This window comes from Trematomus bernacchii, unplaced genomic scaffold, assembly GCF_902827165.1.
Source record: "Trematomus bernacchii unplaced genomic scaffold, fTreBer1.1, whole genome shotgun sequence".
Classification (NCBI taxonomy): domain Eukaryota; kingdom Metazoa; phylum Chordata; class Actinopteri; order Perciformes; family Nototheniidae; genus Trematomus; species Trematomus bernacchii.
The window spans coordinates 295,462-310,429 of NW_022987591.1; the positions used below are offsets into that span (position 1 = coordinate 295,462).

At 42.0% G+C, this 14,968-nt stretch overlaps 1 protein-coding gene across 1 annotated transcript in view; it reads left to right on the forward strand.

Annotated features, from left to right (window-relative positions):
- myo16 (myosin XVI) overlaps positions 1-14,968 on the forward strand; it is an 82,491-nt gene that overhangs the window by 28,055 nt on the left and 39,468 nt on the right. The window contains 13 exon segments of the mRNA XM_034129114.1: positions 288-363; positions 2,166-2,316; positions 2,456-2,606; positions 2,958-3,068; positions 5,345-5,410; positions 6,981-7,108; positions 8,527-8,632; positions 9,834-9,951; positions 10,672-10,819; positions 11,581-11,698; positions 13,246-13,363; positions 14,075-14,146; positions 14,766-14,907. Coding sequence (XP_033985005.1) covers positions 288-363; positions 2,166-2,316; positions 2,456-2,606; positions 2,958-3,068; positions 5,345-5,410; positions 6,981-7,108; positions 8,527-8,632; positions 9,834-9,951; positions 10,672-10,819; positions 11,581-11,698; positions 13,246-13,363; positions 14,075-14,146; positions 14,766-14,907 — 1,505 coding nt within the window.

Genomic DNA, 14,968 nt, shown 5'->3' on the forward strand with positions numbered 1-14,968 from the left:
CACACCTGCGAAGTTTGAAGTTGAATGGATGAACTGTTGATGAGAAAATGTAAAGACAGAAATGCATACATACATTCCTTCCATTTGAAGTTGATACATCTGTGCTGTAGCAATAAATGTGGGAATAACATTTGCATCTTCTATAACCAGATAAAATCCGCTGTCAAATGTGTTTTCTCCTTGTGCTGATGGTTTGAAAGTAGATGCAGAAAATAGTGCCCTTGAAATGCTCTGTTTTTCTCAGATCTAATGAAAATGGATGTTGGTGTTTCTCCCATCTCTTACAGACAAGCATCGTTAGCCAGCTCCTGAGGCACAGAGCAAACCCGACTCTGTTGAACTGCAACCAAGACAAGCCCTCAGGTAACATATCGAGGCATGGACACAGATATACACATGTTCGTGTACACGCACAATTATTGCTGTTGCAATGGGCAAATGTGTTTTAGCAAGCAAAAGTTAATGAGGCTAGGAAGCCAAGAAATGGATTTTGACTTATTCACACACACACACACACACACACACACACACACACACACACACACACACACACACACACACACACACACACACACACACACACACACACACACACACACACACACACACACACACACCACACACCACACAACCACACAGTGAATGATGCTACGCCACCATCAGTCTCTTCTAAGCTCATTTGTGCTCATCTGTATCTGCAAGAACTCATTTATCAATTAAAGAAATCACCAACATCTTACTGAAGCCTGTCATACACACATCGAAAGAGGCTTGTATGCTTAATTTGCTAATGGGCATAAATGTATCATATTTTTATCGAGGGGGATTATCAATGCAAGGTTTTCTTATAATGAAAGCTTACAGGATCAACAGAGGAGATTTGACTAAAGACAACACAAATTCAAAAAGGGGTATAATGTATGTGGATCCTGAATTGCCTGATAGGCTCTACACTTCACATCTAATTGATGATTAATTATTTAAACTGCGTAGATACTGTTACCATCTCAAAAAATAGGCATAGTCTTACTGTAACAGTACAGTATTTCATCCTGCCCTAATACCTGAACAAATATTAAACATACCCTGAACTATTTTATTTGTATCTCCAACACTGCCATGGAGAAATGTCTTGCTCCTTTTGCAAAACTATCTAAAATTGATAAAGAGCAGGAAGATGGAAACTGAGGGCTGACTAATGCAGTTTTCTGCTTTGATTCACTGTGGGAAAATCTGATGTTTTTAAAATCACATGAATCCTACAAGTAAAATCTGTATGTACATGTAATAGAGGTGACACACATGGGATGTCGCTAGTGTAGGCTGATAAGTCCTAATCTCGTGTTCTGCTGGCATGCACACATTCCTGCCAGCTGGCGAGGCTGGTACAACTTTCAGCACATTGGGGCCTTACAGATGCACGCATTGCATTTTGAAGAGGAACACTGGCTAGAAACATAAATGTGTGTGTGTGTGTTAACAGGACACTGAATGCTGTAGCGGTAAATGTAAGCGTGCATTCCTGTGAAGGTGATGAAATGTGTCGTATAAAGGTTATTTGCTTCTATCCATTGTGGCCTAGAATATCATTGCTGCCTCAAACGATTTACTCCCATGGCTTCATCACACCCCTGAATGCCTCACTCCGGCCTTAATCAATAGCCTCTTCTCGGGTGTAGGCTTCGAAAAGATGTGAGACAAGCCCTGAGAGACTGAGACAATCCCCCTCTTTCTCACTCGGAGCCCCACACCCATCCCTCAGCATCAACGTGACGAAAGAGATCCGGAGAAAGAGATGGGAGTCTAGGGGGTTGTCAGTCACACAGAAATAAATAGACAGGATGAAGCCGCTCCCCTCCCTCGTGCCCTGTTAGACCTCATTACAGACAGGGGGGGGGTCTTATTTCCCCCTTCCTCTTAAGCACAGTTGGATTGATCCACAGTGGGGTTCACATTCTGCATCAGAGCAGGCTCATCCACATTGATTTTTAAGGAGCATTTGTATGGTGAACATGTGAGCAGAAAGGCATGTGTCCTCACCAGTTGCACAGACAAATCCAACATTCTGAAGTTCTTGTCAATGTCAAATTAAACTTGTTTCTGTGAAGTTCCCATTTCATAACAAATTGTTGTATTGATGAGCCTGTCTTGTGTCATCTCACCAGATATTTCCGCGTCAGAGCCCATAGCTGACATGCTGCTGAATGCAGAGGAGAGCTGGCTGCAGAGACTAAAGGACCCCTCCGCCCCCCTACCCTCCACTGACCAACGCTATGATGGCGGTTCACACGACCTCAACACTCCTGTCAAGAACTTGTGAGTGAACAGTTTCATGGGCACAGTGGTTAACTTACGGTTATTTCACGGATTGTTAACCCTGCTTTTTTCCCCCCATTTATCTCTCATCCTTTGTCCCAAATCTGCTTCCTTTCCCTCCATCTTCTGTCTTTGCCAGGAACCCCCTGGGTCTCTCTATCTCTAAGCGGGACAGTCTGCTGGAGAAGTGTGCCATGTTCAGAGAGGCAGGTGGAGCACTGAGCCGACAGCCCTCACAGGACAATGGCCTAGATGGCCCCTTTAGCTCCGGTGCCAGCAAACTGGAGCAGGTACCTTGTCTTTTTAAGCTTCGGCGCTACGTAAAAATATCAGCTTTGTGCCAAATTGCAGTTTTGATTCAGCTCAGCAGTGATAATTGAGAAGTAATCAAGTATGTAGTAGTTAAACAATGTGCTATCGCTGCAATAGTGTGCATTTGAGACCCAAGAGCAGTGTAGATAAAGAAAAGAAAGTAAAGAAATAAACCAGTGCAGAGTGTGATTGGAACAATGAGTTTACATCTCTGTGGGCTACAGTTGAATATGACTGTAGATCACTCTCTGGGACTTTGAATGTTTCATTTAAAATACTCAAGCTGCTGATGTTAGTTGGTTTACATTTTCACCTTGCATTTCCCTTAGGTGAAGCTGATGCCTCCAGCTCCCAATGACGACCTGGCCTCCCTCAGTGAGCTGACCGACAGCAGTCTGCTCTACGAGATGCAGAAGCGCTTTGGCAACGACCAAATCTACGTAAGACTCGACTGTCCTTGTGCCACTTAACAAGGAGGTCCCACTCAGCATTAAACATGCATTAAAACACACAGAACAGATAGAAATACAAACATTCACACACGCTTTCTCCGGCATACTGTGTTGTTTACAGTCTGGGAATTTCAGAGTGTAATGTTTGGATCACATCACACGGTGTTTATACCCATGAGCACCTACTGCAGTGGCTTTCCCTCCAGCATATGTTTGTGGAGTGTACTCTGTTTCTGAAGTATAAGCACTGCACAACCGTGTGTTACACATGATCTAACTTTCATTGTGAGTCCTTTTACGACTGGGGGTGAGTCGTTTTTCTGAATGTAGTGAAATCTTTATAAGTCCCATACACCCTTTTGTGTTCATGAGCTGTAAACCTTCCCATGCACACACACACACACTCATTCAAACATATCCACACACACATGTATATACTTACTATGGGGACAATGGCAAAATCAATACCATTTATATCGATTGGAAAGATAAATCCATCACTATATTCAGGAGTTAAATGCCTTCATCTCCAACAAATGGTCCATTTTCTATTCTTGTTTCCTGTCATTTTCTCCTTTCCTTTAAAATGGTGATGTAGCCCATACTTCTCCATGGGGACCGAGCTCTATAAAGACTGGAACCAGATCAATGTGGAGCCATCCCGTGCACTCAGCAGTAATGGTCTGTTCTTATAGAAACCCAGATGGGCGACAGACAGTAGGGTTAGCCACAGCAGGGGGACGACTGATAACGGGATGACAATAGGAGGCAGTAGATTGGTGGATGAAGAAAAGAGAAATTATTAGAATAATGAGGGCTGGATTTGAGGTACAGTCCAAGGAGAAAAGGTGAGAAGAAACGACAGAGTGCGGCTATCATGTGGACATAAGGCACATATGATATGATTGTACAGTATATACCTTCTGTCATGAAGATACACACATTGCATCGTTCTCGTTCACATTATAATTATAAAATGTATGCAGTTTAGCAAATAATGGTTTTTCATGTAATGTTAAAAGATTCAACTGATAAACAAATATAAATATACCCTTATATACTTGTATGAATTGTTTTACAGAACAGTTTACACCTGTACATTTCTAGTTTGCATTCAGTTTATATTTTATTTGTCTTTATTTGATCCCACTGCACTGTTTCATGTTTTCGATTCAGATTATGTTTGCTTGCAGGAATGTATTTTCTATACATATTTAATGAGCATTGTTGGAGGATGACTAAGATGAAATAAGGTTTTTTTAAAAGCCCTTGAACCCTTTCTTAGAAATGATTTTCATGTTACAGAGTAAATGAATTCCTTTGCATTTCTGCACTTTTTCACCTTCTTGTTGCAATACCATAAAATATGACTTTATGTACACAATGGACGGTATTTAAAGAAAAAGGTGAACAAGCATAGATGTGATGAGGGACAGAAATAAGGGGGAAGGACAAAGGAGGTAGATGCTCAATATGTCCCCAGCAGGGTGGTCAGAAAGGGGGCTTTGATGAGGGGGCTGCTGCCTTTTGCCAGGATAGAAGGACCACTAAACCCCTGAGCAGAGGGCCAAGGAACTGGGGAAGGATATGACGGAAGACACCGTTTCATCTTTTCACATGATTGTCAATCCTTCAACGTCTTCAGTTAGTGTGGAAGTTTTACGTGTAAAAAAAAAAAAGCAACACTTGTATATTGACTTTCGCTCGGTGTCTGCAAGCAGCGGAAAATGTGTTCAAGTCATTAACCTTGAGCCCGGGCCTGAGGACAGAGCAGCATGCTGCAGAATGTTAGCATGTCTGCGCTCTCCCAGGAGACACCGTGTTAGCTTTCAAACAGCCTCCAGGACTCTAACTGAGAAACAGGGGGTTAGCAGTTTAGTGGGAAGGGTCAGGAATTGGCAGTTGGTTATTTTATCTAAATGGCCTCAGGGTTTGTGTACGCGTAGGAGGGCAGAATTGGGTTTTTTTTCCTGGAAAAAGGTCATTACTAAGGTTATCCTTGGAGGTCTCGTCCTGACCTTTCTTTGCCATGAGATTACCATATTCTTTAAGGTAATACAGATTGTCACCACCATGAATACTAATGTGAGGAAAGAGGGTGACAGCACTTATTCTCATTTCAGTGTTAGCTTCAGGCAATCTGTCGGTAATTAAAACACAGCTTCAGCCTGTTTCAAAACGGTCACGCTCGAAAGACAAAGGTTTTTCATAATTTTATTCATGAGTAAAAGATCACTTAGGTGGGTGTTTTTTCTTCCTTGTAGACTTACATTGGACACATCCTTCTGCTGGTCAACCCAAACAAAGAGCTGCCCATCTACTCCACCTTGGTAAGCATGCATTTCAATTACATCTATTCCACATAGGCTTAAAATATATGCTGTGCTTTGCTCTCCTAATGTTTATTTTGCATTTCTATGTACTTTGATCCACGCTTAAAACACGTGGGTTTACATTTGATAGGTTATGCATTTTACATGTGCAATCGTACTATAAAGAAGGCATGTTTGCTGCATAAGAAGCAGGTCATGAACAGATGAAATGGACCTTGTGGTTGATAAATAATGCAGTCTTCCTGTCAGTGATACACAGCACTAGGCTGACTCTGCATCAGCTGGGGCGAGAGATTCAGTTTAGCTAACACACACACAACCCCACACACACACTCTATTATGTTTTTTTTACTTTTAAAAACACTTTCTCTACCGGTAAAATACAGCATATTTTTACCTTTTACACATTGATTGTTTGTCAGCCATGTTAAACAGTGATTAACTCAAAAAGCGGAATTAATGCCAGCTGAGCCCCTTGCTCATGTGAGCCCAGGAGGGGTTGGATGGAGGAGACATCTTCTCCTGCCATGACAGAATGAAACCAGGCCCCCTCTGGCCGTCCCATTCCAGCCTCGGTCTGGACTCACTCCAGGCGTCCACACCCACACCCGATGGAGAGGACATGTGGACGAGCAGGGAGGGGCCGGTGTGAGGAGGACATATGTCACAACATGTGTGACCTGCTGGCCGTCTGTCACCCCCTCTGTTCTGGTGGTCCACAGCCCATCCTCCATACCTTTTCCATTGCCAAATACAGCACTGTTTGGCTCACATCCTCTCTACTGGTTAAAGAAAGGGTGTCATACAGTAGTACAGTTATATCAGAGATTAGCATGGCAGACAATGGTGGGATTAACTTTCTGATACACTGACCGTGTTTCAACAAAAAGAAAGAGTCAATATCGTGAGTAACATTCTATAAACCCTTCATTTAGTCAGAGACTTAGAATGACAACATTGTTATAAAAACTGATTTTTAAGTCTGAAATAAAAGCTATTAACATTTCCAGTCAATAGTTCAGTCTAAATTTAAAGTCGGGTCCCATGGTAGTGATATACAGTATACATAATACAATTGTTTTTAAGACAACAACAACATCAGTGTTTGAAACAAAATAGATATGTGATGTTTCCAATAACAAACTAAACAGAAAATCACATTTTGGCAATTATTTAGCTACATTTTTATTATATATCAATAAACTGTTACCTTCCTAAAACTATTAAGGAAGAGGAATTCCTGTTGCTTTTTTTATTACAGAGACATGTCGGGGAATTTGTCCATAGTGCATTTGCTGGCTGGTTGTTTGGTATTTGTAAGTTAAACAGCAGAAATGAGTCTGAATTCATCTTGGTCAGTGTAGGTCAAATGACATGGCTAGACTGAGTAGTAAACCACACCTTCTTAGTGGTTTAGTGTCAGTGCTATAGAAAGTTATATCCAGCATGGTCTCACTGTTTCCCTGAAACGTTATCCTCTGTGTTGCTCACCCCTGTGTGTGTGTGTGTATCCATGTAACATCAGGTTGTAATCTAATGTCTTAACTTACTTGTCTTTCTCTCTCAGGTGAGTCAGTTGTACCTGAGCTCCACGGGTCGTCTGTGCTCCTCTCTGCCGCCTCACATCTTCTCCTCAGCAGAAAGAGCGTACCACATGATGCTGCAGGAGAGACGCCCACAATGTTTCATCTTGAGGTACACACTCAACTCCGTGCCTTCTGGATTATGAGACAAGAAACTCAACAGAGGGAAATAACTCCACCTGTTTAACACTCCCTGAGAGACTAATAGCTCTCCGCCTGAGCTGAGCAGTGGACCTGTTCAATGTTCACGCAGCGATGGAGGTTAGCTCGGAGTGTTGTAGCTTCTTGCCCTTTGTCCTCAGCTGGACGGAGGCAGCTTCCTGATTGCAATTAAATCCCGTTCCGGCTGTACAGTGACATTCCCGCTGAGTTGTAACCAATCTGGCAGAGAGTTAATGCGCCCTGGCCACAGGCTATCCATCTCACTCACACACACAAACAAACACACACACACACACCTGCTCGGACATGACACCGTGCCTTCCCACATACACACACTGTATTTTATTCCTCCTTTTCTTGCTTCTCTTTCAAGCCCTCTGTTTCGCTCCATATTTCCTCACACATGCACACACTAACACGTTTACAGGCAAGGCCATGATCCCCCAGGGCTAGTGCTCTAACAAAATGCCCTTGAAATCTAATAAAAATCTGTTAAATGAAAAGGCAGTGGAAAGGCCTTTGGACTCCGCACTCATAGCAACAAACAGCGCACCACAGCACACTGTGGCCATTAGTGATGATTTCTGACCTACTGCAGCCATCTGCTAGGTGTTACACGCCGGTCTCAGCTCTCTGCGTGACGGTGAGTGTCGGAGCATGTACTGCGTTGGTACCTGATTTAATATCTACTCAATGACAAATTGAAAAAAGCCTCAACTGCCAGATAAGTTGTGGCAATAACAGCGTGTGGAAAGTGGTGATCAATGGAGCCCCGTTAGTTGTGTCAGAAAGACGGAATAGATGGTGATTTAGATGGGTGGGGGTCCCTGAATGGGTGATGTCAGCTAGGTGGAGGCATGCAACTGAGATGACAGATGTTGGTAACACCCTCATGACTAATGCATATCATCTATTCTTCTGAGACACATCTAGAGCAATGTAACTGACACAGATGCTTGGTTTTGTCCTTTTATTCTCGTTTATTAGAGTTGCTTAGTAGCAGCTTTTTAATTTGACTTTGTTTGCTTTCCAATAATTGGACTCTAGTCACTATCTATTAATTTAAGATAAAATCATATGAGACACACATTTTTTCACAAGTTTTTTCACACTTTTTTTAAGTATAAAGAGTTATTTGAAATATCAATACGGGGGAAATTCGTGACATGTGGATTTGGTACCCCATCATTAACATTGGATCAGAAAGACTCTTTAATTGCCCAGGATGCACAGGAGGAATTATCTCTGCAAGCTAAACCGGTTTCACTGTTCAGTAATTGCTATAAAACTTTAATAAATGTCGAAACATTAATAACATCACCTCAGGCAGGAAGGACATTAAATTAGCAATTTTCTCTTTCTCTCTAGTGGTGAAAGTGGTTCTGGGAAAACGGAGGCCTTTAAGCACATAGTGAGACATCTGACAGCCCGCTCCAGCCCCAAAGGCTTTGCACTGGAGCCCAGAATGAAACACGTAAGTCTGTTCTCTATACTCTATTTATTTAACTCTTCTTGCAGTCGTCAGGTCGGGTCCTGGAGGCTTATGGCTTACGAACATGTGATGAAATCTCAGTGTCTTGAATCATTTGTTGCTATAATGCCCTTGAGTCATTATTTTAGATGGCGAAAAGGCGAAATGTTCGAACGATAATCTTATAGTAGAACTGTGTGCTGTTATTTCATTTCAAATTCCATGGCACTCACAATCATTCCTCAGTGAGAAACTCATGAATATTTGTGCACTCTTCAAAGCCAGGCATATTTCACCCTATCTCCCTGATCTTATGTTTTTACTCTGCCTATTGTTCCTTCATCATATCATTTCTTTGATAACAAATCAGATAGTGACAGTGCAAGTGTAGTAAGGCAGGAGTCATGTAAATGTCTCCTTCTGTTGCCGTGCTGAGTAAAATAGACGTATAGATTACCACACAGAGTATGGGGCTTAACTGAAAGTCTTTTTTTCTCTGCTTGATAGCTATTCATTCGCCAAAGGCATCATTTGAGCATTCAAACCCTGTTTGATTGCATCATCAAGATTTCCATTAAGATCCCACTCTCTCTATACTGTGCTGTTTCTGTTCGGCTAAACCATTTCCAGCAGAGGAAATCATTTGAAACGTTTTTCTTAGGAAGCAGTCCCTTTTCTCTACATCCTAAGAAAAGAGTATTGATTTAAAAAAACTATATTAGGGTAAAGCAGGACATTAAATACCCATGTCCTTTCCATGGCACACTATTAAGTGTTTAAGCAAGGTCAGGTTTTCATATCCTCCATTTATTGTGACACCATCGTGGTGCTTTCCATATGATTCACTGTTTTGCACTGGGTCTATCAGGCGGGTAACAAATCGTGTGTCGCCTCGGATTGCAAGTGCTGTATTCTGATGAAGTCATCGTTATGTAGTCGATAACTGGGTCAGCTCGCTCTCTGATCATCCTGGGACACAAAAAATACTCAAGTCCCAGATAATGGATAAATATTGACATCTAGTGGTAGCAATTGGTATAGAAGCAGAATTCCTTTTTGATTCAGGTTCAGAAATATGTTTAACAAACTTGATTTGACTATTTTGGAAAATAAAAAGATGAACATACTGTACAGTAAAAGTCATGCTTAAGTAAAATACTATCTCACTGGTAACAATTGTATTTTGGTGTGATACAATATGCAGGTAAACTGTATTCTGGAGGCCTTCGGTCATGCAAAGACTCTGAAGAACAACAACTCGAGCCGTTTTATCAAACTGTTGACCATCCAATACTGTGACAAAAGGAAGACACTGCTCAGAGGTAAGCTACATTTCTACAGGGAAAGTGATTGTTTGTTAGTTGGCTTTACAATTACTTTCATATAGTTGTATCTGTATTTTCCATAAGAGTCAGGAGAAACTGAGCAGGGTCTAAATATCCTACTTCATTCTTCCAAATGTTCAAATATATCCTGAGCTTTATTGTCAAGATAAGAAAACAGAAATGTTTAACAATCTTGATCACAAGATTTGAGAGATCTTAGACATAAAACATAACAGACTCATAGTAAGGCACCGCACTACTGTGTGATTATTATTATATTATATTATTATTATTATAGTGATTATTCTTGCACTATTTTATTTCTTCTTGCACTATTTTATTTCTATTCTGTTATTTCTTTCACAATTGTAATCGTTTTTTATTGTTTTATGTCCTATATATATTCATGTTGCATTGTTGGAGGAGCCTGGGACTTAAGTTTTTCATTGCTATATGATCTACACACTGTAGTATACTGTGTACATGACAGTAAAGCATTGAAGAAATCTTAAATCTCGCCAGCAGGGGGCAGTTGAAGCCCATCAGTCCACTGTTCTGGTGTTTCTATTTGTGATCTGTTTTACAGCCCCTCACCTTATTTTTTATCCATCTTAATTTGATCAGTGGCCACAAATGTACTATTGTACTATCATCAGCACTGTTGAAATGTAATTTACCCACGTGTTATTGAACTAAAATACACTTCTGATGTTTAAGCCCGTGTGTACGCCCACATGCTGGAGAAGTCTCGTCTGGTCCACCTGCCTCCTCAACAACACAGCTTCAACATCTTCCATCTGATGGCTGAGGGCCAGTCGCCTGAGGAGAACAGCGCACTTTACCTCAACAATGTCCTGGCTCATAGGTACGTGGCATTCAGCTGCCTTGTGTATTTTGAGAGTTCACAAAATCACCTGTGAAGGTAGAATGGCAGCTGGTTGTTGCTCTCACCAACAAGAGTAATTGTTTATTTAAATATCTTTCTTGCCTCTTAGTTTAAGAGGTTTTTACTTACTTAAAAAAAAGCTGCTCACGTACACAGTTCAACTCAACACTGACGATATATAAACATTCATATTTAATGTCTTCAGAGAGATTGTGTGTGTGTTTATGCCTGAATACATGAGTGTCTGTATCCATTTTTAACACACATTGTTCTCTGAGAATCTCTTACTTTTATCTGGTGTTTAGTTTGTGTTTCACACCTCTACTCATGCATGCTCTTTCTTGCATAGCGACAGTGGGATTGTGGGTTACGCTAACAGCACTTTTATTCGCGGTACTCCACCAATGCGGTAACCACTGACCTGGATTGCTCTGTTTTGCAGACCCTCTGGCACCTCACTATCCTTTTATGTCTCCATGGGTCTTTGTTAGGTGTGCATGATCCAGTTCTGTAGATTTAAAACCCAATTTGCTCTTTTCTCTCCCTTCCAAACACAGCTCTCTGAAAAGTGTGCCTGGGACTTTTCTACACAAAGATATTTAAAAAAGAAAAGTACTGCTGAGCACATTAATAAATGTTTGCACCTGAACACTCATCATAGGACGCACCTTGCTCACTTTGGTAATTTAGTTTTTAAGGGTGTCTTAAACATTTGTCCACATTTCTCTGTTCTTTTCCAGGTATCTTAGTGGAAGACTTCCCGGGGAGAACCCTCCAGTAGCTGAAGCCTCCACCGAGAGCAGGGAGCGCCTCACAGCCGTCAAACACGCCCTGCGAGCCCTGGGCTTCAACAAGCAGGTATCGATTGGCACTGCATACGGCTTCTGTTCACTCTGTTTATTCAAAGGTTATTGACAGCAGGCATCTTTTAAAGTGTTGATGTCACACACACTAAAGTAGCTACATATGAGGTCATTGATGAGAATTATCCCCAGGTCAAAATAATGTCTGTAAATGTGCCCGAGTCTTAAAGCTGGATTATCCAAACGATGTGTTTGTACCCTCATAGACAGAAAAACGAATGGCTTAGACTATTGAATTTAGTACAATTTGTAAAGAAAAATATTTGAAAAATGTATGGCCTCAATGTTGTCACAGTAATACCTCGTAAATAATGACATGATCATTTCCAAGTTGACAGGGATTGTCCATGCTCCATTAAACAATTGACCAGTGCATAATGGATTGTGGGATACCAAAGGATACAACAGGGTGTCCTCTCGGTTCAGGCACAGCCTTTGAAATGAGACAGGCATCATCTGCCTGTTATGACATATTCGGCCTAGATGTTTAGATTGGGATTGGGACTCTTGGGGTCCTGAATTGGGACTCATCATGTGTTTCAATTATCTATCTAAAGACATGTGTGACCAAATGCAGAAGACAAGGTCTTTAGAGATTTATGAACGCTGCGTGTGCTACAGTGTGCACCACCAGCTCTGTTCCCAGCCCCATTATCAGGTTCTATTCTTAGATTCCCAGTCAGCATCTGTCAGCATCCGACTGACCACCAGCTCACCTTTTAATCCAGCAGCAGTCAATACACACAGGCAAAGCCTAAGGGACAGAGGAGTAGAGCGATAGATTTATATCGGAGGGCACTAGTGTCCGCCGGATAAGAGAGAGAGTCCAGAGGACAGGAGACGCAGTGGGGGAGTAGGAGTGGAAGTCTTAGACCACCCATTGGTCTCTGTCTAAGTCTAATCAGGGGAAGATTCCCAGTCCAGACCCAAAGGTCAATCGTCATTAACGCTCCCTAACGCTCCTTTCTTTCTCCCTTGCACCCTTGCTCCCTTTCTTCTCCTTTTCTAAGCAGGGGGGGGTCTGTCTGTGTATAGAGTGTCAGACAGAGACTAATGCTTGTGTTTATCTCCCAGATATCAGTTCCAATATCCTGCCTTGAGAGAGTGCACACGCAGACATATTCAGACACACAAACACACATGAGCACACACTCTCAAACTCCAACATCCCCCTCTCAGAGATTCAGAGCAGTGGGTAATGGGGTATTCCATTAAGCGTCCTCTACTCAAGGGCAGAGAGGAAGGGAGAGTGGGGCGAAGGAAGAGAAGTGTGTGAATCAAGGGAGGAGGGTTGATGCATATCATTTCATGGGAAGTGTTGACAAAAAAATAGAGAACATCACCAGTTCTTTCATTTTGAAGAGGTTTAGTATCATGAAACATTTCCTCAGCATTACTTGAAGTGCAAGTTGGTATTTATCATAAAAAAGGAAAATCTATCTTTTTGATTAGGACTACATTTGACTTACTTAATTGTGTTAATGCCTCACTAACACCCCACTCACTCTCTTTCCTGTCTCTGTCTGTCTCTGTCTCTTTTAGGAGGTTGACTCAGTGTTTACTCTGCTATCTGCTGTGCTCCATATTGGGGACATACGGTTTACTGCATTGACAGATGCCGATACAGCCTTCCCTTCGGACCTGCAGCTGCTGGAGAGAGGTCAGTGCCTCCCCGTCACATACCCGTGGTCACATTTCCCCCCTGTGTGTAGGTGGGATAGTGCGGAAAGGAGGGGTGCATCACATCCGCTCAGCTTGTTTACCTCGTAGTCATCGCTCCTCCCCCCCTTGTAGTTCTGCTTGGCAGCTTGCCAGCACTAGCTAAAGGCCAGACATGCACCTGTCTGGTGAGCCTCATGGTGGTGAGGAGACACACTTTCCTGCTCATTGTGCCTGGGTTTCCAACCTTTCTCCATCTCCCTTACAACCGCTACATTTATTCCTGTGACCCCTGACCTTTTGTGAGATGGTAAACAAACGACATCAGCACCGGAACGGGAAAGTGTAGCCACTCGTTGTCAGGGAGATGTGATGTCATGGCTTGTGAGGGATTCTGGCCTCATGTCACCTGTCCCTGCTGCTTGTTTATGGGCTCTGCTCAGAAACCCGCTGATGACTAATGGCTGCCAGCTCTACTGATCGATGAAGTGGGAATGATCTGAGGCAGAGCTCAGCTTGTTGTGCTGGCAGGGTGATGAGTAGCAATGAGTAGATGTATTTCTGGGATGTTATCAGCGTTTCCTTTCTGACAAACATCCTCACATGTAGTGATTAATGCTGTGATATTTCTCATCCTGTCATCACGTCACTGTCAGTTATTGAGTTACTGTGTCTTTCTCTCTCTCTTCCTCTTTGATCTTTCTCTGCACAGTTGCTGGATTGTTGCAGGTGTGCTCCGGGGACTTAAGCAATGCCCTCATCTCTGACGTTCAGTACTTTAAAGGTACCCACACACCGGCCTTCGCCATCACTCGGCCATTCATATGCCACACACATTAGTAGTTTCACAAGGATTACTACAGATTAATCTTTTCTCCAGAGAATCACAGCAGAGGAAAAACCTTGGCACTGTTCATAATACACACTTGCATCTTGTATTTCAACAACCACCATGTCATCAATCAAGATCAATCCTATAAAGGTTTATAGTAAGTGACTAATGAGCACAGTGTAAAGGGAATTAGGTGGTTCAAATTGGGGGGGAAAAAAGGCAAATTTGTCAAAATGTCTTTCGTGAGAGATTAAATATCTTGTTTGTCAATGGAAATATTTGTTCAGTTTGACAAAGATAGTCATTTTCAAGTTAAAATATATTTTAACAGTATCTTATATTCGTTTTTAGAGCAAAAAAACCATAAACACAATATGTGATTAATGGATACCTTATAATGTCCAAGATTTGTACAGAATACATTTTTTTGTTTTATAATTATAATTTGTTTACATAAATGTTCTCTCGTGGACAAAAGATGATAAAGTGGCACAACTACACAACTTCAGAAATATCACTGCTCTTAATCAAATTATAATACATTTGTGTTGCCATGTCCCCTTTACCTCAGGTGACATGATCACCCGACGCCACACGGTGGAGATGTCAGAACAGTACAGAGACCAGCTTGCGAAAGCCATCTATGGTCGCCTCTTCAGTTATCTGGTCAACAGCACCAACGAGTACCTACAGGGACAGGACGACAGCATTGGGTATATCTATGTGTGTGCATGTGTGTATATCTGTGTTTATGCACATGTGAGCCAAGGTTGT